Source organism: Cygnus atratus, chromosome 1 (assembly GCF_013377495.2).
Source record: "Cygnus atratus isolate AKBS03 ecotype Queensland, Australia chromosome 1, CAtr_DNAZoo_HiC_assembly, whole genome shotgun sequence".
NCBI classification, from domain to species: Eukaryota; Metazoa; Chordata; class Aves; order Anseriformes; family Anatidae; genus Cygnus; species Cygnus atratus.
The window spans coordinates 10,056,755-10,079,604 of NC_066362.1; the positions used below are offsets into that span (position 1 = coordinate 10,056,755).

General features: G+C 34.1%; 1 protein-coding gene across 1 annotated transcript in view; it reads left to right on the top strand.

Moving 5' to 3' along the window:
• The window catches only part of PCLO (piccolo presynaptic cytomatrix protein), a 368,631-nt gene that overhangs the window by 314,495 nt on the left and 31,286 nt on the right, over positions 1 to 22,850 (top strand). Inside the window, exons 23-24 of the mRNA XM_050708091.1 lie at positions 6,338 to 6,479; positions 10,045 to 10,112. Of these exons, the coding sequence (XP_050564048.1) occupies positions 6,338 to 6,479; positions 10,045 to 10,112 (210 nt within the window). The remainder of the gene's footprint in view (positions 1 to 6,337; positions 6,480 to 10,044; positions 10,113 to 22,850) is intronic.

The following is a 22,850-nucleotide window of genomic DNA, read 5'->3' on the forward strand; positions in this document are numbered from 1 at the left end:
ATGTACCAACAAGGTATTGGTAGCACTCTAAAATCCATGATACAGGTCTGAGCCAGCACTGTGTAATTTCTAGCCACTTAGCTGTAAAAAAAATAAAGAATATAAATTATAAATTGACATGAACTGTCTTAACTTCTATTTACTGGTGTTAGCAACAATGTAGAGTGAAAGCAAATTGACTCCTAGGTTCTATAAAACTTTTGGATTGGGTTGACTGTGGATTTAAATGCCTTCTCACTTGGGCTCCCTTTAGGCCTATACCTATTTTCACACTTCTAATAAGCAATGCCATATTTTCATTTTTATAAAACAGTAATTTAGGATGCTTTCTTCACACTTACATAATTTACTGCCCTAAGCTGTTTTATGACTAGCTTCACCAGTCTCTTAATTTACCAGATAAATGGCCTTTAATATTGCTGCAAATAACCGATTTCCAAGAATCATTTTCAAAACAAGAACAGTACATCCTCACTCTCTGCAGACAGCAATAATCTGAGGCTGTCTTTTGAGTCTTGTTTCAGTCTAAAAGCTGGCACATTTTGCTTTGGCTATTCCTGCTATTTATTCTTCCACCATTTTAAGATGACATGCAATTTCAGGAAATTGCTCAGATTCTTCATTTGATAACTCCTGTTTCAAAAGTCTATTAGATGGTAGCCTAAGCCTACGGAGCACAAGGAAAAAAATTATTTCATCAGGATTTCTTTGCTGGGTAAAGATATACCATCACCACATTTTCGGATGACTGCTATTCTGCCACCATTACTCACTTCAAATGGTAAATTGCTCTGCAAAGAGTTGAACTGAAATTTCACAAAATATCACTACTCAGTGTGTGGTCAAAGCTGTGCCTAATACACAGATGAGGCTGCAGTAGGTGAGACCATGATATAAAATACTGTTCAGTATGAGGAAGAATTCTGACTATCAGAACTGACCTGGTGCATATCCCTTGCTGATGGATTATTCATTATTTATCCACACTCTGTTGCCAGTTCCCAAAAGATGCAGCTAGCAGTCTTGACAAAAGGATTTCATTCTGCAGAACTTCACAGAGCAAGCCAGAGCAGTACTTGCTTTTAGCATGAGCAACCGTTTCTTGAAAGTATGTAAATAGGCATTTGGGGGCAGCGAGAGCTTGAAGTACTTGAAACAGAAGCCAACTGAGAATGAAGAGCAGATAAACTTCTGTCAGAAGACTGTGTGTGTGACATGCGCTGTCATCTGTTGTTTAGCAGATAAATTTCCAAAGTAGATTTGTCGTTTCACCTGCTTCCATGGACTTGCATTACTCTGAGGAACCAGAATGATGCTATCAGCCTTCTTTGTTACCCAGGGCTTTTCACAAGACTGCAAGTTTTAGAGAACTCTTTGTTGTTGTTGTTGTTGATTTGTTTTGTTTTGTTTTGTTTTCCCAAGCAATTACAGGCAAAGTCTCAAAACTTATTCCCGAACTCCTGCTCAAAAGCAATTTTCCATCCTCCTGCTTGGCTTACAAACAGGATTCTTTCAATGTGTTTTGATACTTTGGTTTTGGCTTCTAGACAGATACCTGTGAAGGGAAACACACAACTGAAAGGAAGAGAACACAGTTTCTGCAATTTAATGGCCAAGAGAAAGTTGAGTCTGTTCTTTTATCCACAGGAACCACAGAACTGCATAGTCCCATTTTTTAGTTCTAAATCTTTTTATTTTTCAGCTTTTGTTTTTAATGTCCACTCACTGTAGAAGAATAGCTGCAGGGTCTGACAGCCTTGGATTCTTTCTATTTTCCTACTGACTGATTTGACTCTTCATAGCTATAGTCGTATGTGAATTATCTCTCTTACATTATGTTTAATAAAACCATCTTTTCTACTGTAAAAAAAAGAATTTTCTAAAAAAAAAAAAAGGTACAATCATATCACCCATTCTTTCTTTTTTTTTTTTTTTTAAATTGAATTTAATTATTATTATTATTATTATTTATACTAAGGCATGAGTTACGTGTTTTCCCCGGATAAAAAAGTTTTCTGACTGGGTCCATAAGCCAAAGCACAAGCAAAAACATGAACAGAAATCTTTTTTTGCCATTCATGCACATGCATTCAACTAATACTGCAGTAAGAATAATAAATATATATATTTTTTGAAAACAACAACAAAAAACCTACATCAGAGATATGGTTCTGATTGACTTTTTCAGCATTAGAAACAATTCATTTAAGCAATTGAGAACTCTTCCAACCATTTACATATTATTCACTAGAATGCTTGAGCTGAAATTTTTGCTCATGTCAGCCTGTAGAGAAGGCAGTAAAACAATATTACTCAGTGGTAACGTTAACACTGCATTGCTGGCTACTGATTATCAAATCTTTACCCATCAACACACCTTCAAAGTAGAGAAAATTTATTGTCAGTAGGGGAACTCAGCTAAAATAATATTAGCAGGTGAAAATGAAATCAAAGCTACACCAAGAACAGAAATTCAGTGCACTCTGAGAAGGCAGTCTATATTAGAGATTTAATCTTTCATTTCTTATTTCTGTTCTTCCCAGCCCAATGGCTGGGCAGCCCAGACATCACTGAAGTTATAGTCCTTAGAAAGTACGAAATACCTGGCAAAATGAATAGAGAGTTAACAGAGAAATATCTAAAAACGATACCTCTCCTCTCCCAGTAAGAAGCCAAATGATCATACTGGATAATGATCTTCAGATAAATTGAAATTACTTCAGCATCATGTGTAATTGGCAGCAAGACTTTGCATATGAAAACATGAGAAGCCAAAACTTCTCATATGAGAAGCAAGAGGACCAGAAAATAATTTGAAACAACAAAAGGCAAGAAACAAAGAATCAAGTGAACCATAGCTCTTCCATAATTTAGATACTTGGGATACTTGATTTTCAAATTATGCCAGTTCCCCTTGTCCAAGCTCCTATTCAAATAAATGCTGTACACGTAGGCGAAACATGAGCATACCTTGTATTATCAGGCACCTCTGTGATACCAGAAAAGAATATCCAAATTCTGTGCCTAAAAATACTGTAGTGAATCAATAGCAAATTATTCAACTTCCTAGAGACGAATACACCACCCTCCAGAATTTTGAAGTCAAAACCTAAGAATTTAGGCATTTTCTGGCACAGGCAGCTGTCAGCAGAAGCTCTAACTCAGAAGTAGATTTGCCCTAATCTCACTTTAGTTACTTGTCCTTTATGTGAATAGGAACCCAATTGTCCAAGAAAGGTGGTGATTGCTCTGAGTCTTACAAACCTTCACAGACCTTTTTCAGGTCTAGTAAAACTGGAAGGATACCAGAGTGAACTCAGCCTTTCTTGTTAAAGTTCCTAAGACATTTGTATTTGGTTAAAGACAAAAGGTAGGACTGGAAACCAATATACAAACTAGTTCTTTGCATGTGAGAGCAGGGAAAAAATTCTAACTTGTGACTTTACAGAGTGTAATCTTACTTCGGTTATTCTAACAGACAAAATATTGTCTGGCAACAGGCATCACCACATCTTCAGAACTTATAAGCATCCTATATAACCAGCAGCAGTAGCTTAAAGGTTTAGATTTGTCTGTAAAAAATACAGTCATATGGAAAATGCGTGTGTCTCATGAGTTATGGAGGAGTTATCTGTATCCAGATTTTGAGTTTGTCACAAAAACAGCTCAAAATCTATTTTTGGATTTCATCTCTTGTCACAAACTGATGCGGTAGTTCATTACTCTCATAGAGCAGACAGAAAAAAAAATAAGAACATTGAACTTTAGAATTTTCAAAATCCAGTCATGAATCTAAACTTAGGCACATTATACCCATTCACCAAGAGATATTTCAGAAAACAATCAATATAGGAAAAGATGTAAATTAGGGAAAACAGTACAGAAACTAAAAATATGGCATACTGAATATATCATCTGGATACAGCTCTGTCAAAAGAAATAATTATATTCTGATTATAAATGGATGTAGAACAACAATTAAGCCACTTATAAATGCCTAATTCAAGCTTATTTGGCACATTAAACTAAATTCTAGATTTTAGAAATCCACCAGCTATAAGAAATTACTCCAGGCACTAGATTTTACAATGAAGTCAATAAAAATAAGAGACCAGATGTGAACCACCCTTGCAGCCACATATGTTATGGTTGAGATGTATGCCATACTAAGTAAATTCATGCTTAAGGGAAGGAATAGACACACTTTTTTTGTGCTAACACCATGCTGCCTTTGGTTCCGTGGGTTTTGGAGTTCTGTGTCTATATGGATTGTCCTCACCTATGAGGTATTTGCCATACCATGACTAAAACAAACAAACAAACAAACCGAAATCAACAACAAAAAACAGCAAAACAAAAATAACCTCAAAACCCCTAACAGCAAATATCAGAAGTCATACGGGTCACTCAACCATCACGAGAACTGAGGTGATGGATTAGTTTGGGGCAGACATGAAAGAGCCTCAATACAGGTTGTTGAGTATATGGAAGTTAATAGTAATGAACTATAAAGGAGAGCTTGACCTCTCTTTTCCCAAATCTCTTTTACCCAACATTTTCCATCAGCAGTTTCCTGACGTGACACACCACACACCTTATTCATAGGAATTTGCTTACAGCACCACAGACTGAAAATGATGGAGTAACTGCTGCTCACAGCTGGCTGAGCAGGACACTCTGCAGTGCTCTAGCTGTCTGTGCTGAGAAAAAAAAAAAAAAAAAGAAAAAAAGAAAAAAAAGTAGCTTTTTCTCCAGATGAGATACTGAGAGTATCTGCTAATAACACTGATTTTACAGTTTATTAATCTGTATTAACATCCAAGAAGAGAGCCTTTGATCAATGTACAAAGTTAAGAAATTGAGCTAAAGAATAATTTTGTCTCCAAATAATTTAGATTGACAGATTTTGGTGGTTGTAGGCATTATTGAAACAGATGAGGTTAATAGAGTTTAAAGAAAAAAAAAAATGTGACAGTTTTGCAGTGAAGAATCACTTTGCAGAGTAAGAGTTCTATCTTAACTGACAGTTCAGCCCAAGGACTGATGGCATGAGGAATGCTTCATTCCTCTCTTCTAGTGTCAATTATTAATCTGTTTTTGCATTACATTTGAGGAGTCACAGTCAGCTTCCTGGTCCCACATTAGGTAGCATGCAGCAATCTTCACCAAAAATATCATTCATCTAGTAAAACATAGAAATAATCTTGGTTGCCAGCTTAAAGAAAGACACCACTGGGGCTCTGGCTCTTATTTGAAGTAATTTCCATTTAGATACCTGATAAATTTTTTGTTTAAAGAAGGATCTCTTTTAACTCTTTGCATTAGAATTTCACAGTTCACCAAAGTAACACAAAACTTCACTAAGGCTTCACACAATAATAACTTTACAGGAAAGTATTTTATATTCAGTATATATGCTGAGCCAGTTGGAATCGATGAAACAACAATTGTTGATGTAGTTGATGAGAAAAAGTAAAATTTCCAAAAAATTCAATTAATATTTCTCAGTTACACCAGTCAATATGAGAATAGCTATTCCTTTATCAATTATTATGTGTAATGTCACTGTGTCCTTTTTTTATGTGTGTGTATATTTCTCAACTTGCCAAAGGGTGAATACTAGAAAACTTGTTCATGTAGTACAACAACATCGAAAGCACAAAATAATGCATCTGAAAAAAATGGCATATACAGATATACATTTTCTACACTAATCTTTAGCAAGATTGGGACAGCTCCCATTAAAATATCTGCATTAAAATTTCAGGTATACAGTAAGAGACATCCAGATAGGTAGGAGCAGTTGAGAAATACAATGCAGTTGCAGTGTTATGTCTGAAGGGGGGTGGAGTTCTTTATAGAGCTTCTGTGACTATAGATGGTGTACTTGTATTTGCTTTCAGCTTTCTCACCTCAAGTCATCAAATGCAATTAATATTTCATGAAGAATATGTGGAAGGCCCACTGGGACTCTCATTTTTACAGGGTTAACCTATGAAATGTTTCGGATGAATTGTTGTTTTTCTGTAGCTTTAATCAAAAGAAAAAAGAAGTGTTAATCAACTAACCTATTCTTCTTTTCCTTCAGGACATTGATTTGAACTATTAATGTGACTGAAGAAAAAAATTACAGTGATATACTGTTTGGTTTAGAACACCTTGTTCTATGTGAAAATAAACATCATCTGCAAAAGATGATCTCATAACGCTGGAATGTAAAGTAAAGAATGAAAGCCTTTGCAGCATCTCATTTTGTTATATTCAATTTTTTTCTTAATGTGGATGGCACTGTTATCTTACAAGGTTTTTGGTAACCAATTGTTCTTACCCTGTACAGCAAGGTCTACTAACCACCGACCTGCAGAAAGTTCTGTCTCCACTGGCTCATCAGCCAGTAGTTTTGGCAGTGGATACAGCATGGATAGTGAAGGCAGCAGCAGTGCCACAGGAGAGAATAATCTGTTTCCCATCCCAAGAATGTAAGGCTTTTCCTTTAATATACTGAATCCTCTGTCCTTTGAAAATTTATCTTTTTCTTTGAGAATTTATCTTGAGAATCCACTTTCACTTGTCAGTCATCTTCTTATGCAGTTTCCTCTGCAGACGAGTTATGCATTAGAATAGCAGTTAACTAGGTAATATTTCTCAGAGCTCATACCTTCCTTTTGCTTTGTTGAACATTGAATTGTTATTAACCAACCAAATCTCTACCTAAACCTCGTAAATTTATTGTTGTCACACAGGAGAGTTTGCCTTTGATGCAAGTGTGTAGACATGAGCTTGCGTTATGTTTTAAAAGTGCAGTTTTCCTAGGCTAGAGAATGCTTAATTTAAATTTTCAGACTGACCTCCTTCTTGAAGTACGTGTTAGTTGTGCAAACTAAATTCAGATACTGGATCCAACTGAACTTTTCCCAAGTTTTTAAGAGTTTGAGCAGAATTTCTCAAAAGGTCTTGGTTGGAAATTTGAGTTCAAGATCTTTATTTTTTTTTTCCCTGAGGTGCCTGTAGTATCAAGCTATTATCGGTATAGTGATCCTATAAAATGATTAAATAGTAAACTACTAAGTTTTACCAGGATTTTCTTCCCCTTAACTATGGCATTATAAATGTTCATTTTGCAATTTCATTTATAGTCTTTTACAGGAAAAAAATAATGTCTCTTGATCAGCTTAATGTTTGTAGCCTGAATTTTTATAGCTTGACTGTTCTCAAAATATTAGTCAGTAGTAATGCATTGTACTGAATAATGTAGTGTAGTTCTTTCAGCATCTGCAATAGTTGTTCCATGTTTTTCTCCAGGACACAAGTTGTTGCTTTTCCTTTGCAGCCTAGACATATTAGTTAAAGCTGCAATAAAAAGCATGTTTTAAACTTTCTAAAAAAGGCTTGAATTAAAAAAAAAAAAAAAGACTCCAAGACTCCATTCATTCTCTAGAACAGTGATGTTTCTAAGTATTCAGTATTCACAAAAATAAAGAACAGAGATATTTCTTTATAACTTGCTAAAGGCTAAAGAGGAAAATAGCCTCCAATCTAGGTTTTCTTTCTCATCTTCAGAATCTAGGAGGACAATGTGAGCTGAGGCTGTGGGGTACCAATTGCTTAATCTTTACTGAATTTTTCACTCATGTTATTTTAGCTTAAAATGACTTATAATTCTCAGTGGAAAAAAGAGATTATTTTTAATTGGAATTGTCTATCTCAAAAGAAAATTATTTTGCAGCCATCTCTAATGAGAAAAGCAAAGATGCATAAAGTCCTTGTGTACAGAAACACAAGATGCAGCAGAACTCAACAGTTTTTAGTTCACTTATACAAAATTGAAATCCAAATAGTATTGCTTACTCTGTATTTTTTAGCAATATGACTATCTACAGCTACTTAGTAGCTGGCTGACAGATTCACTTGTTTATAAAGCCTGAAGTCAGCTGCACTTCTACTGAAAAAAAAAAAAGTCTCCACAGCTTTCAGCTTTTCCCTTACAGTATTTGTTCCCTTGACTTTTTTAAATTAAATAAAATATATCCAGCCTTCTTATTTCCTGCTCCATGAACTAGACAATATTTTTTTATTATCATATTTTTAAGGTAAATTGTTTGTATGCTGATATTGGACAAAGCCACTAAAAGTTAAACAGCATGTAGACAGCAAATGCTTACTTTTTGTTATTTACACGACAATATAATGAAAATGAATGACAAAATTACTGTTTAACATCTGAGACCTTTGGGATTATCTTTGGGGAGAACGTTTTAAAACAGATAACTGTTTCTATTTTGAAGTCTGGATAAAAATAATGGTATATCTGAATATATGCTTGACTGAAATTCTAGTCAGCATTATGTTCACACTGATTTGATAATGCCTTCAGGGACTCTGACCCTGTACACTAATATAGCATAACCATAAGACCACAGATCACAATTTGAATGAAAAGCGTTAAGTAAGCTAAACAATTTTAAGTGTCTTGGTATATAAAAACACTTTTGTTGGTAAGCTCTCTATTTAGATTAAGTTTCTGATCTATCAATAGAAAAAGAGTTGGAGGCTGCAATTTAGTCTCTACTTTAGTCTGAATGTTTTTAATCATAAAAACATTTAGTCATGAAGTAAAATAAAAGAATTAATGACACCATGGAAATTGTTTGAAGAGGTAACTTATTAGAATACTTGCCTATATTAAATATTGCTTTAACTATCAAGGGAAATTAATCATTTAATACAGCTAAATAAATTTTGTAGTCTATTTAGGAAGGAATTTGTAAAAAAAAAAAATCCTTTTTCTAAGTGTTATATCCCTGAAAATTATTTATATTCCCACCTATGATAAAAACTATGCCACTGTCCTGTGTAACCATCTATACCAGTAAAATGTCTGTAAAATGATATTAATTTACAATGCAAAGGTGAAAATCAGCTGAACAATGTGTGGAGAATTTAGCCCTAGGGACTAATAATTCTTGTATCACACTTGTAATATGCTTTGTAAAATATTACCTCACAGAAGAAGAGTAACTTTTAATTAAAACTGAGTTTGAAATCACTTTATAAACAGACATTATGTTCATTTTCTGTTCATTGTGAACATTCTGTTGCTGCCGTGAAATGTAAAGCTGGTTCACTGGTAGCAAAGAATTACTGGCCCTTTAACCCCAGAGGAATAACTTGTATATGAAGTTAATTGCTTATATTCTCTATCACAGCATTTCAGAGTCTTACAGGAGAAAGACAAGTAGGAACATAAACATCTCAAAAGTTTTTGAGAGTAGTTATAGTCATGCATGTATATTCACACATCCATGCATGGATGTACATGCATATACAAGCATGTGGAAAGAATTTTAAAAATGTAAAGTCTTTCATCTTACCTAACACTCACTGCCAGAAAATAGACATCCAGATTTTCATCCAGGTTCTTTCTAAATCCAGTGGAGAAAGATAGAGGCTGCAATAGCATGCTTTATTCCACTCACCTTATTTTAAGATTAATGTAGGTTTCAGAACTTGTCTCTTATGCTAAACCTAAACTGTAATGTAAAAGTAATCATTAAAATAAGATAATGACCACAAACATACACTACCTGAAGTAATGATATTGTAGACCAAATAGCAACTCAGTGACTCCTTATATATTTTACCATTCACCATAACAGGATGAAGTGAGGAGAGGTGAGGAGAGGAGTTTTACTGACTGCTTGCACAAACCTGAGCTGCTGTGAGGCAGTTTGCAAACAACCCCTGATGGCCACATTCTTTAGGATCACAGAGGCTTAGCAAAAAAATAATAATAATAATAAAAAAAAATCTGAAGTGATCTTTCCAAATATCAATAATAGCAATAGAAAAAAGTTTGTCCACTTTATTTTCTTGAAATTATGTATACATGTATATATTTACAGTTTGATTATTTATTTATTTATTTATTTAATACCTGTTTGTCTTCTCATGCTGAGCCAAGCGTCATTGGTTTAGATGCATCATTTCCTTAGATCTCATCTCTTCATGGTCTCATTGACAACTATGACCACGTTTTTTTAACAGAGGGAAGATGAGCCAGAATGGACAAGAACCAGTAAAGCAGTCGGGAGTGGGATTAACCGATGCAGAAGGTAAAAAGAAATACAAACAACACTACAGTGGTATCCCGTTCTATTTATAGAACTGATATGATGATTTCTCTTACTTGTTATGTTATGAAAGATTAGCTTATGTTCTTTCTGTATGGTCCTGACTTTCATTTACTCTGAGGGCCCTTTACAAATAGCACCAATGTAATGAGTCTTCAGTTCAAATGAAAACCTTGTCTTACCTGTTTATTTAAAGTAATTAAATAGTTAGATTGCAATGAATAATATCTGTCTTTCAATGTTCATTGCTTTTCATAGTATTGGAATAAAAAATATGAAGTATGGAGCTGACTCAGTACCCATTCAATCAGTAAAAACATCCAGTGTCTGTCAGGCTCTATTTTTATAACATTTCAGAATATTTACTTTATGAAGCAATTATTTATTTTGGTGACTATATAAAACATTAAATAAAAATGTTAGCTGAACATCAAGCTTGACTACTGCACTTAGACTGTGATGAAACTCTTATCTGACTGGGAAATCCTGAGTTATTTTTTTTTGGTATGAACATGGTGCTGCTGAAGAAGGAGCCATTGTAATATTGGAGCTGGAAAGAGCCTGACAGGATGGCTGTTACAGTTTCATGAGCAATTCATGTATAATAATGGACAACTGCATGACGCTTCAGAGACAGTGTTTTGTATTAAAGGATATGTTAGGAAAATTCCATTTCCCTTTGTGTAGACGGTATATTCTTTCAAGTATATGTTTCTGTTGACCTCAAATATAAAACTTAATTATCATGAACTTCATGTTATTATTGACAAAATATTTTTATCATTTTAATGCATTTCAGCACTGCTTTGGGTTTTTAATTAATTCATAAATTGAAATTCATATATACAATTGAAGTTAACTTCATGTTAAGTTCAGCCTTAAAAAATCAATATTTATCAGGTTTCTGCAATCTGTATACATGGGGTAACAATTGCTTTTGCTATATTTGAGGTAAAAATCATCTAATGTTGCACAGATTTGAAGAAATTAAACTAGAATTTGAAGGCAGAACAGTAAACACTCTTTTTCAAAGCAAGAGTCCTGAACTGTGTATATGCGTTTTACTAAATCTTTAAATACATGTTACTCATCACGCAAAAATCCAAATTCAGATGTTTATCGGACTTCAATTTGTTCAAGGGTATTTCTAAATATTTTAAAAATTTACTTTTAAAAAAGAGAAGTGGTGGGATGAAAATGGGAAATCAGGAATTTTCCATTTTTACTTTGTGATGGTATGTTTTATACAGAATTATAACTGTAAACAAATAGCTTTTCATCATTTTGTTCTTCATGAATTGCCCCCTAGTTAATGTTTTGGATCATAAACTTCAGTACATAGAAATACAAAATGTTTTAATGTAATGTTTGTATCTCACACACACATGCATACACATTAAAAACAAAACAAAACAAAACAAAACAAAACACCCTTTTCAAACTTTCAAAGAGACGTGTATGCAGCATTTGGTCACTAAAAGTGCTTTACCAGCCAAGGGCATATTTCTGCTCATCTTCAAAATCTGCAGGTAGCTCAAGAGACGAAATTCTCTGATTTTCACTTATGATACAACTCAATTCTCCTAACCTGAAAACTCTAAGAGCTGCAATTACAAGTCTGAAAAAGATGAGTGGTCCTCACTAAGCATTTTTTCTCCCATTTGAGAGAAGCTGGACTGGCCAACCAAGTTTTTAGTGTCTGACTTCTAGCTGACTATATTGGTACTGATCAATTTCAAATGATAAAATAAACTTAAGGCCAGAAAACCTTTCAAGAACATTTCAGTTTCGGCATGTAAATATAATTATCTTGCAGGGATGTAGTTCAGAATTCAGAGGAACTCAAGATTAACCAAAATTATTTAAATATTATAGAACTACTGTAGTATTATTTTCATAAATGAAAAAAAAAAAAGTGAATGAAAATCTTAAAGTCTTAAAGATCATATTATATCTTTTCTGTAGTATGCTTTTCTATGTTACGGACCAGAGGAGCCCTGCAATTAACTGGAAGTAAATAGTCATTCCCATTTTTTATTAAGTAGTGGCTCTCATAGTTTACACTTGTATTCTCATTTGCAAATAAAGATTGTGTTATACTTTAAAACTTTTAACTATAGTACTATTTTTACATTTTCAAATACTCTTAATGGATGAATTCTGTGAAAAGTAGCCTGTGGATACTTTTAAAACTGTGTAGAATATATTTAATTGCTTCAACATACAGGTCTACTGCTACTTGAAATACTTTAGTCGCCCAGGCCATTCACACAGGCCTGGCAAATATGGCAGGGGACTTAGACAAGTTCTTTATGACAGGTAGCAGCAGGCAAAGCAAGGTAGGAGTCTCAAATGGTGATGAAAACTGTTTTTTAGGCTGTTGAATCAGGACTGTGGCAACAGGGTTCAGATTCATCTCACTGGGTACGACACAAAAATGTACATCAGTGGAATCATCAGGGAAAAAAATGCTCCTTTTGTAATTGTTTACCCACTTGAGAAATGTGCTAATGTTCTGTTGGGAATGTTTTTGTGCTATTAAGATGTACCAGTTAAGTTATAAGTAAATATTGGAAAACGGTATTATTTACTTTGCTGAAACAACCAAATGGTTGATATAAATAACTGAGTATTGCTATGACAACCTTTGTTTCTCTGAACATATCACTTTGTCATTTTCTGTATTTTCATACTAGTTAATAATATAAAATAATTCAGAGTTTTGTTCTTGGGCACTGTGTTACATTTATTTTTATGATATGCGCTGTTGCATGCTATCTTAGACTTGCAGTTCTGCCCTGAGCAGAAAAAAAAAATTGATTTTCTTAAACTTCAGTAAATCTTATGATACATATTGTGATCTTCGTTGAGTTAATGCAAACCAATTTCTCTATTCATTTCAAAAAGTGCAATATCTTTTGTTTAAAGATCAGTTATGACATGTTTCTGGAATATTACAGACAATACAGACAAATTAATGATCGTGTTACATGTAAGGATTAAAACTAACAATTAAAAGCACATGATTAATATGTTGATTCAGTCGTAGATCATGATTGGTTTATCTTCCCTATGTAACTGCTAAGCCAATAAATCACAGATGGTATTTTCCACCTAGCAACTATTTATCCAATTAAGAAATATATGGGGAAAATTATTTTCTTGTATTTCAAAATGGTAAATATACAAGGTAATCCCAGCTGCCATTATTTACAGTAGAAAAGAACTATATAGATATAACTAGCATTTTAACTGAAATAGTTTGTTGTAAGTAAATTTTGGGTCTTAGTTTGAAGATGCTATATACATGTAATATATCATTAGCATTACAGACACTGAGGTCCATCTGAAGCAAATAATCTTTTAGGAAAGATGAAAAATATTTTAGGACACATCATTAAGCATGACCTGGCTTCACTTGTTCAGTATTCTTTGGAGTGAATGAATACTCGCAAAGCCTCTGTTATATTCTGTGCTTGGCCTCGTTTACAGACTTTCGGTCAGCAAATTGTAAATATTATATGGGAACTGAGTGACTCCCCACCCACTTCCTCCAATATAGTGATTTATTTATTACTATGTTTCTTTGGGTTTCCATCCAGTCCATGTCCTGAATACCAAACACTTCTCTACGCAGTTCCACCATGGCCCAGCAGCTCACTTTCTGAGCTTTCCGCTAGTCGTTTGAGCATCAACAATGTACTAAAATGAAGTCCCATAAGCAGGAAGCTCTCTCAATGTATAAGTGAGTGAAACTGATCAGAAATGTCTAGAATGTTCTTATAAAACTTTTGTAGACATATTTCCAGACCTGAGCAGGAGGAATAGATTTATATTGTTTCGAAGTCTGACAATGAGCTTACTGAAATTTTGCAAAATAATAGAGTAGTGATATGCACCCATTATTCATAATATATTCATAAACTTTTCCAGAATTTTGATTTTTGCATGTTATGCATTTGCCTGAGTTAGAGATGGGAAAAAAAAAAAAAAAAAGGAGAGATGAAATAGCATCCAAACCTTAAAAGAGGTGCAGGATGTCACTCTAATAACATTTGGGAGGGAAGGTGCATGACACCTGGAAGTAAGTGACTGGCAATCATTTGACCCATAAATTTTTCTTTCTATCTTCTGGAGTAGTCCTGGTGAAATTCCCATTCACCATGCCTGCCTGGAATAGATATAGCAGATGGAGAAAATGATCTTGGCAAGCTGTATCTTCCTTTCTCTTGAAGGGATACCCAGGAGTAATATGTGGATTAGCTGTTGAGTAAAACAAGGCATGAAACAAACAGACAGTACAGGCACAGTCAAGCATTGCTGCTTTCTGCAAAGTAATTAAAACTCAGAAAAATGTATAGGTTCATTCTCCTTTTACTTGTGGTTTAGTCAGGCTAAAGTAACTGTAATTGAGCAAAAGTACTCACTGGGTTATTACTGAGAAAGGGCAAGGGCTTTAGATGTTGCCTAAATCTATTTGCCACATCACCACAATTTAAAAATTTAGCATTCTATTTTTGTTGTTGTTTATTTTTAACTCCAATGGTTGAACTAACAGAACCATAATATTAGGCCTTCCGAAGACATTCAGAGACGAATGGTCTTTATTCCAGACCTTCAACCAGATAGATACAAGTGAGAGGGGAAAAGAAGGCAGATGAAGCAAAGGCTAATCACAATACAGTTACTGAGATCTGCAAATTCTTTCCTATTCACAAATCTCTACTTTGATGTTTTAGTTGCCTAGGCTGAAAATATGTATTTTATTGCAGATGAGAAACTTGAAGCTATCTGTATTATTTCACAGAAAAAGAGGACTGTGAAATCAGATTAAAATATGATACTTAATATTTATGAAGCAGGTTATAATTAGGACTGGACATCTTGCTGGATTAAAATCAAGGAGTTTTTTACTGTCTTTGTATAACTAATGGTGACTTTGAATAAGAACTGAGCTTGGGAAAAAAGTAGGAGAGGGATTGGGTTAAACATAGAAATTATGTAACTTTGTGATCATCTAAAACTTTCTTTCATAATCAAGTATAATTTCTATCTTTGTATCTATTAGAAGGTAACTTCTGTGAAACGTAACACCATCTTTCTTTTTAACTTTTCTTAAATATACAAAAAAATAAAATTATATATTGTACAACTTCTCATTTCTAGGTTTATGTCAGGAAGTGAATAAATAGATGAATGGCAGTAGTCTCCAATTAACTTACAAATCATACATTGCATTTATTTTCCTTAAATTTAAATTAACTTTTTTTTTTTAAAGAAAATTCATATCCTCTACCACATAATCCCTGACTCGCAAAACACTAGAAGTATAATTATCAGCAGTAAATGAGCAAGACAGAACCAGTTTCTTTCACAACAGCAGAAAATTTAACTTGTTTTGCAGTAGTTCCATGTTTCTGTACCAAGGCTCTATCAAGTTCTTTTCAAGGTCATTTTAAACTACTATCTCAAAACTACAAACAGAACCATCTATTGTGTTCTTGCACAAATGGGATATGCTGTCTTTGCTTTTGCTGTCCTCCCAATAACTCATCAGTGTTGAACCTTTAGCGCTACCACATACTAAAATATAAGAGAACCTGAAAAAATAGGCTGGACTTTCAAGTATATTTCTTGAATCAATAAAATCTTGTAATCCCTGAGTACTTGACTGTTGACTTGATTGTAATGGATATTGAGCCATGAATTGAAAGAGAAAATCAGTCAATATAAAGTGTTACCAACATTGACCTGAGCATTGTCTGAATTATATATATATTTTTGTTTGTTTCTGAGTTCATGTCTAGTAGCATATAGAAAAAGAAATTGCTGAACACTCTCAATATCTTTCTTAAAGACAAATACAAGCTTGGTTATCTCTTTTCTAAACTACATTTTTTAGCAATAATAAGCCCCGTGTTTATAGGTTTATTGTACCATTCTGACTTACACGTAGGGAAGGTCATTGCTTCTAAAATAAAATATTTCTGACTCTAAATAAAATAATTAAAATGTGATCCTTGACCAGGAATAGATCTAAATGAAAGAATAACTCATTTACAAGTTCCTCTACTATCTTTATAAATAAAAAGGCTACAGTTCAACCTCTCATTTTTTAAACTGTCTTTAACATAAAATCACAACCTTGCTTTCTGCCATTATTTTCTAGCAAAGGGCTACTCCCTAGTACTCTTGACAGCATAAGATTAATCAGTGCCACCAAAATTTAAAGCAGAACATACCAGCAAAGGTGATTTCTCGCATGAATAACTGCTTCAATACAAAGTGGGAAAAAAAAAGGGGGCGGGGGGGGAGGAGGATAAGTGAATATAAAATAAATAATGCAGCTGCATTTGCAGCTAGCCTGTCACATGCTGATTCCCTCATACTGCACCACCTTTATTTTGGGGAATTATAATTTGTATTTCAAAAATTGAAAAGTGGGATATTCTTTCTGTCATAAGGGATCCTCAAGCCATGAATGAGGCTTGAATACACTGACAGTATTCTTTCTCCTTCTCTTTCTATTTTAAGCTATCTGTAACATTTTATATATGCTTCCCCAAACTAGGAATAACCATACTACTAATACCTAAATACCTAATTAATAAGAAAAAATCTTTCAAGATAAACAACAGCAGTATCATAAACCTAAGAATGATAAGCTTCCTCCCAAAACTCTGGGAAACATTTTTTTCATCTATCCTTGATTGGCCCGGTACTCTAATTTGCCCACCTGGCTCTCCAGTAATAATTGGAGCAATTAGTTCTGCCTTCCTGAGGTATTTGCCAGTATAACCCAGCTGGTTTTCCTGAAAAGAAGCAGAAAGAATTTAAATTAAAAAAAAAAAAAAAAAAAAGTGACTTCGGCCAGAGATAAAAGCATAGGGGGAAATAGGACTAGATAATCTTATATATTACTGCATCCACATCACAAACACTGCTTTATATAATTACAAACCACCCTGTTGCTAAATTATTACTATAAAGTGTCATTAAAAGAGAAGTAAATAATCCAGGGAGTGTTTTTGTGAATAACTAGTGGCTGGTCAAGCTGTTTGGGCAACTCTTGTATGAACTGGGGCTGGCTGGATATTAGCTGTTAAATCCTTTGGCAAGAAATTTTAAGTAGCTTGATATTTTTAAGCTTTCATTTAAAATGTTTGCTTTTTCCCTGAGATCTGTAAAAAAATTACTAAATATTAAGAAAAAAAAAAACCTTAAAGAAAATGAATTTCAACTTTAAACCCAAATAACACCCTTTGATATGGTGCTTCAATAATTATCTGGAAAGATATTTTTCTTGCCTAATGTTCTTAATCACTTTTATTGGCTTTGTTTTTAAATGCTTCTTCACTAACACATCACTGTTTGGGACTATCCGGAGGATTTTTCTGGTGACTCCTTGGAGGTGTGGTGGGTTTAGAGGGTTTGGGCTTGAGAATAGTAGTGTTAGGAATTCTATCAAAAATTTGACACAACAACATGGTGTTATTTATTAGCATTTTTGGAGAAATTATTTAAGCTATGTCTTTGGGAAAAAAAAATGGTTGTGAAGGCAACCTGATTGTATAGCTACTGACGCATTTTCTACAAATACAAGTTAATAAAGGTAACCTTCAGCACCAAGAAGCAAATAGGAGTATTTCTCCACCATCCCATCCTTACCCCCAAAATGGAGTAAATTTGAAGATGCTGAAATGCATGGATTCTGATATAAGACTGAAGAAGGGCTCCTTCACCTAGTGAGTAATTTAAAACATCTTTTAAATAGAGTCAATTTTCATGATCAGTGCTCATTTAGAATCAGAGAGAAAAAAAATAGGTTGAGACATTAATATGAGAGAAGGTGTATTGTTAAATATTAATTCCTCTTTGAAATGAAAATAGTAGATACTAAGTAGAATTTTAAAATATAATTTTCCTGGATATTTTTGGTGGTCTCCTTCATGATTAGGACCCCAAATTTTGTTAATACTTTAGGAAAAAAAATAAGTGAAATAAATCTGTTTTAAGAGCAAGGGCATTCAGTGCTCAGCTATGTACAAGCTATTATGTAATAGTGGCAAGACTGGGGTTGAATGGACCTCAGAAGATATCCCATTTTTCAAAACACAATATTATTCCTAAAAGACTTTGCTAACCTGCCGCAAAAACCTTAGTGGTGATAAAGGCTTTCATTTCTTTGGACAGTATGTTCTAGAGTTTAACTGTTCTTGACACTAAAATGTTTATCCTAACTTCTAGCCTAATCTTTCTTGCTGAAATTAAAGAGACAAAGCAGAGTCCAAAATTCAAGCTCTTCTGCTCACAAACAGCACATTTTAACAAGCACTCCCTATGCACAGATTTTTCTCAGCTTGCCTAACAGTGATACCACAGTTGCTCCTAGTGGACATTTCTGTAATAGAGCACCACTTTTGTATTTATCTGAAATTGGGGGGCAGGGGCAAGTGCAATAACCTGCTTCTATAATTAACAATTCTTTTTAAGTCCTTATTATAAGTAAGTCATGTAAAAATAGCTGGTATTGCATTACATGGTTTAGAAGATTATTCTTTATTTCTTTCATTAAATAATTTATAACTTGCTTAGAAATTGAATTATTATGCTGGGGATTCACAAAGGGCTTTCCCCCACACACACACCTGTTCTTGTAGTATAAATCCTTTTTTAGGCTGATATTCAAACAGTTATCTTGGAATGCTGTTTAAATACAGATGGTCTAGAGCATTTCCAGATGGGATCACATGTCAGGCTAAAATTAAACTTTTGCTGATATTTATGTTAGCATCTGAGAAAGCTTAGAATTATTGGACTGTAAGTTCTATTTCAAGACAGAAGTTTTTTGAAAATCGATGTGTTATAATGAATATTAATTTTACCTGTGATGAAATTGCCTAGATTTTTCTGACTCTTGTGGTCAGGAGTCTTCTTTCATATATACAAATAGAACACTGTGCTTTGTCCCCAGTTTAACTACAGATGAATATGCTTACCATAATGATCCATGTTCATTATTTCATCCTATGATAGTAGGTTTAGAGACTTGCAGTTTTCATGAAATGTGCTATCCATTCCTTTTTCTGGAAAAGTTTCCAAGTGTGTATTTCTACTAAAGAAATCCTAATAGTTTGTCCTTGTATTGGTGTTTGTAATTCCTTTAAGCTATTGTATGGGCATTCTTCCCTATTTTGTGATATTTCTTCTTATACCACTAGGAGGGAATCAAATGAACAGAAGACTGAGACAAATATAGTGGCAGAAAGTGATGTGCTATACGTTTAGAGCAGGTTGTAATTTGTGTTTGTATGTCTACAAGGATTCGGGGGCTTAAACATAGGTGTATCCTGCTGTTTTAAATACCCTAAAGTATTTTGTGGCCAAGTCCAGCTGCTGCTCCAGAAAGTCATGGTCATCCTGCAGATTCTGCACCACATCTGCCATTCCTAAGCAGACACTTCAGTTTCACTAGAACTTCTTATATGGTCCCAGATCCTTACATGTATAGGCATAAACCTGATTTTCTCCCACAGCCTAGGCACTATTCAGGATCCCCTTCAGAGTCAATGGAGAAGGATTGGCAGTCCAGGTAGCTATCTGTTAAGAATCAAAAGATTATCATGAAAATTTGTGATTTTAAATTTGCAAAATTATTTTAGATAGATGAAATCAGATGAGATTACTTTAAGCCTTGGTCTACCAGATGGTTCCCAGGTTTGCATGTGTCTTGATGCCATCCACTGCAAAGGTCTTTCTCTGCAGAAACACCTTTGGCATGTTTTCATTTTGTTATACTTTTTAAAGTTTTCTTTATATTTTTGGGTGCTGCTTTGACTTTGCACTCTGACTGATTGTGCTCTGATAATAACATAACATGACTGAATTTCCATGCCTTGAAAACACGTTTCTGTAGATCTCCTGGGTGAAACACCAGATACATACATCTGCCATCACATTTCACGTTTCACACTGCTAAAATGCCTAGAAGTTCACATTGTTTCCAGAAGTCTGGTAACATATTGACTACGTTAATTAGTCAGTTTGTGTGATTTACTAGAAAAAGACCCATATGTAACTTCTGTCAATGCATGCTGAGGATGATATGGATACTTTCTGTTTTCTCCTGCTGCTCACCTCATATCTATAGCATTTATTCACCAGCTTCCTGATCTCCTTGGCTGTGTCTGGCCAAGTGTTTAACTTTTTAGCAAAATATTCTTATCCATAAAATATTCTGTTATATTCATGAAAGATGATGAATTCTCCGTGATTTTAATGCAATTATTCATTTTCCCCTTTCTGCCCTCCCCCGAACTATACCTTTCTGATTAACCTAATCATCTTCAGGGTTTGTTTTTTCTTGGCAGGTAAAAGAGAGAAGGGAGCCTGGCCTCCTTGTCTCTGGGCTTTTGAGAGAGTGATGCAGACCCTTTAACTCTTTGTCTCTACATTGATCTCAAGTCTATTTTTTAGGTTTTGTACATATTTTATAACATACAAAGACTGACTTTATACAGAGACACTATTTCTCATGTTTGAAAAAGTGAAGGCTACACAATATCCAGACTCAGTATCTTTTTTCACACAGTGCTTTCTCTTCAAACACTCCCACAAAGCTAAATTATCCAAGTTCCTGCAGATTTATGCCACAGATTGTTAAAATTCAGAGACTATATAGTGTACCAATGGTTTTTAAATCCATGACATTTGTACATGAAAGCTGGAATTTCCAAAGTAAAGAATCTGAGTAGCGTTAAAAAGAAAACGAACAAGATTTTTTTTTTTTTTTCTGTTTATGAACATTTTATGCACACAGCTTTCATATCAAAGCATGTGGGAAACAGAGCATAGGATCCCCTCTTCGTCACTCCTTATTAACAACACCTTACTTAGCTGTTGTTCCACTGAGTAAAGAGGCTACTCTAGATTTATAAAACTGTACAAATATATAGTGAGACTTGAAGAGTCTTGGCTTGCCAAATGTGGTGGAACAAGAAACTCAAACACACATATTCCCATCCCCTTTCTGATATCAACTGCATACATGGAGATATTTTTAAAGCATAGAAAAAAAAAAAGAAATTTCTCTGATTTCTGCTATAGTTCTGAGCAGAAAATTCTTACTTAGGGATTCTATGATTATAAATTAAGTAAAAAGTATTCAGATCTTTTTGGATGCATTTTATGAATTTATCTACATGGTTATTCTTACCTGAATAATCCCAGTTTTCATACTCAAGGTCAATGCCAACAAATTTCTCACATCAGATTTTTTTCAAAATACTATGAGTTTTGATGAAGTGTTTAAATTTCAAATAAATAATACAAACCTAAGAAGGGATACATAGAAATGACATCCTTCTTCCATGGTTTCTCAATGCACCATTTGGCTGAATAACCTGATCTTTACAATGTAATTTCTGATTACAAAATGAAGATTCCAATATACTCTCAACTGTCTGAAATACTTTGAGAATACTGGCTGGGGAGTCTTGTGTAAACACCTTTTCTGATGATTCCAAGTTACCTTAGATTTTCAGCTAAAGAACCTCCAGATTTTATGCATCATGTTGACAGGAAAATGGAGGTAGTAAACAAAGAAAATGCTCTTATCTGGCAGCTGTAAGTAATGTATCCTGTGTACATCCGGCCTTCCATCCTTCCTTCTGAATTGCTATTTTTGCCATCTCAAAATGAATTTTTGAAATGACATTCAACTCATTGCAATACAGCTGAAACATGTATCACATAAATGCTTTTGGCCTCTACCCAAAAGGGGATTAGGAGGAGAGACTTATGATGGTCAGTCTGCTATGCTGTCCCTCTGGAAATTTTCAAAGATATACTATATACCTCATGTCCTCTTCCTAGAAGCACTCGTCTATCCATCTGTACATAAATGTAAGTCTGTCACAGATTTACATTTCCATTTCACTAGAGACAGTTAATTTCTCTACTTTTAACATCGGTTCAGTATGACCGTGAGTCTTCAGTAGACAATCAATCTTGTGTAGTCTCACAAAAAGTGACGTCAGCTTATATGTATAGATAAAAATCCTTAATTGTCCAGTCTATTCTTCAGTGAGTTTAACCCCTTTGTAGGGATGTAAAAAGTCTTCAAAGCTTACTTACAAGGCATGGGTAAAATACGTAGGAAAAATAAAAATCTCTAAGCAAAACTAGATTTACAAAATAATCTCAGGAATAACTCCAAATACCCCACTAAGCAAGATGAGCATAGCCTTACTATGAAACACAGCCTTGACCAAAACTTCCCCTGTCTAAAAGCAAGCACTTCCCTGCTTTACTTCTGAAAATAATCTTATATAATTATCTTAATGTAGGCTGCATCTACATCATTGTTTTGATTCAGAGCAGTAACATACTTTGAAATAAATTCTTCAATTTTACCTTGCTTTACACTGAGACATTTTCCTTTTTAAAGCAGATTTGATACATCCAAATCAGGTTAATTTTGAAGTAATCTGAAGTGGAAAATCTATTCCAGGTGAGCACTTTATGTGCTCCTGTCCCTGGGTATGTTATAACCATAATCAGTATTGGGTCCTTTAGAAAGAGATGGTCCACATGCAGAAAAGAAACATTTTTATCAGGGAAGAGAGTAAATCCAGCTTCAAGTGGATTCCTGACCATATAGGTACAATATAGGTGTAGCTGCCACAAAACTGATTGCTTTCATCTACTAGTCTGTTCCTA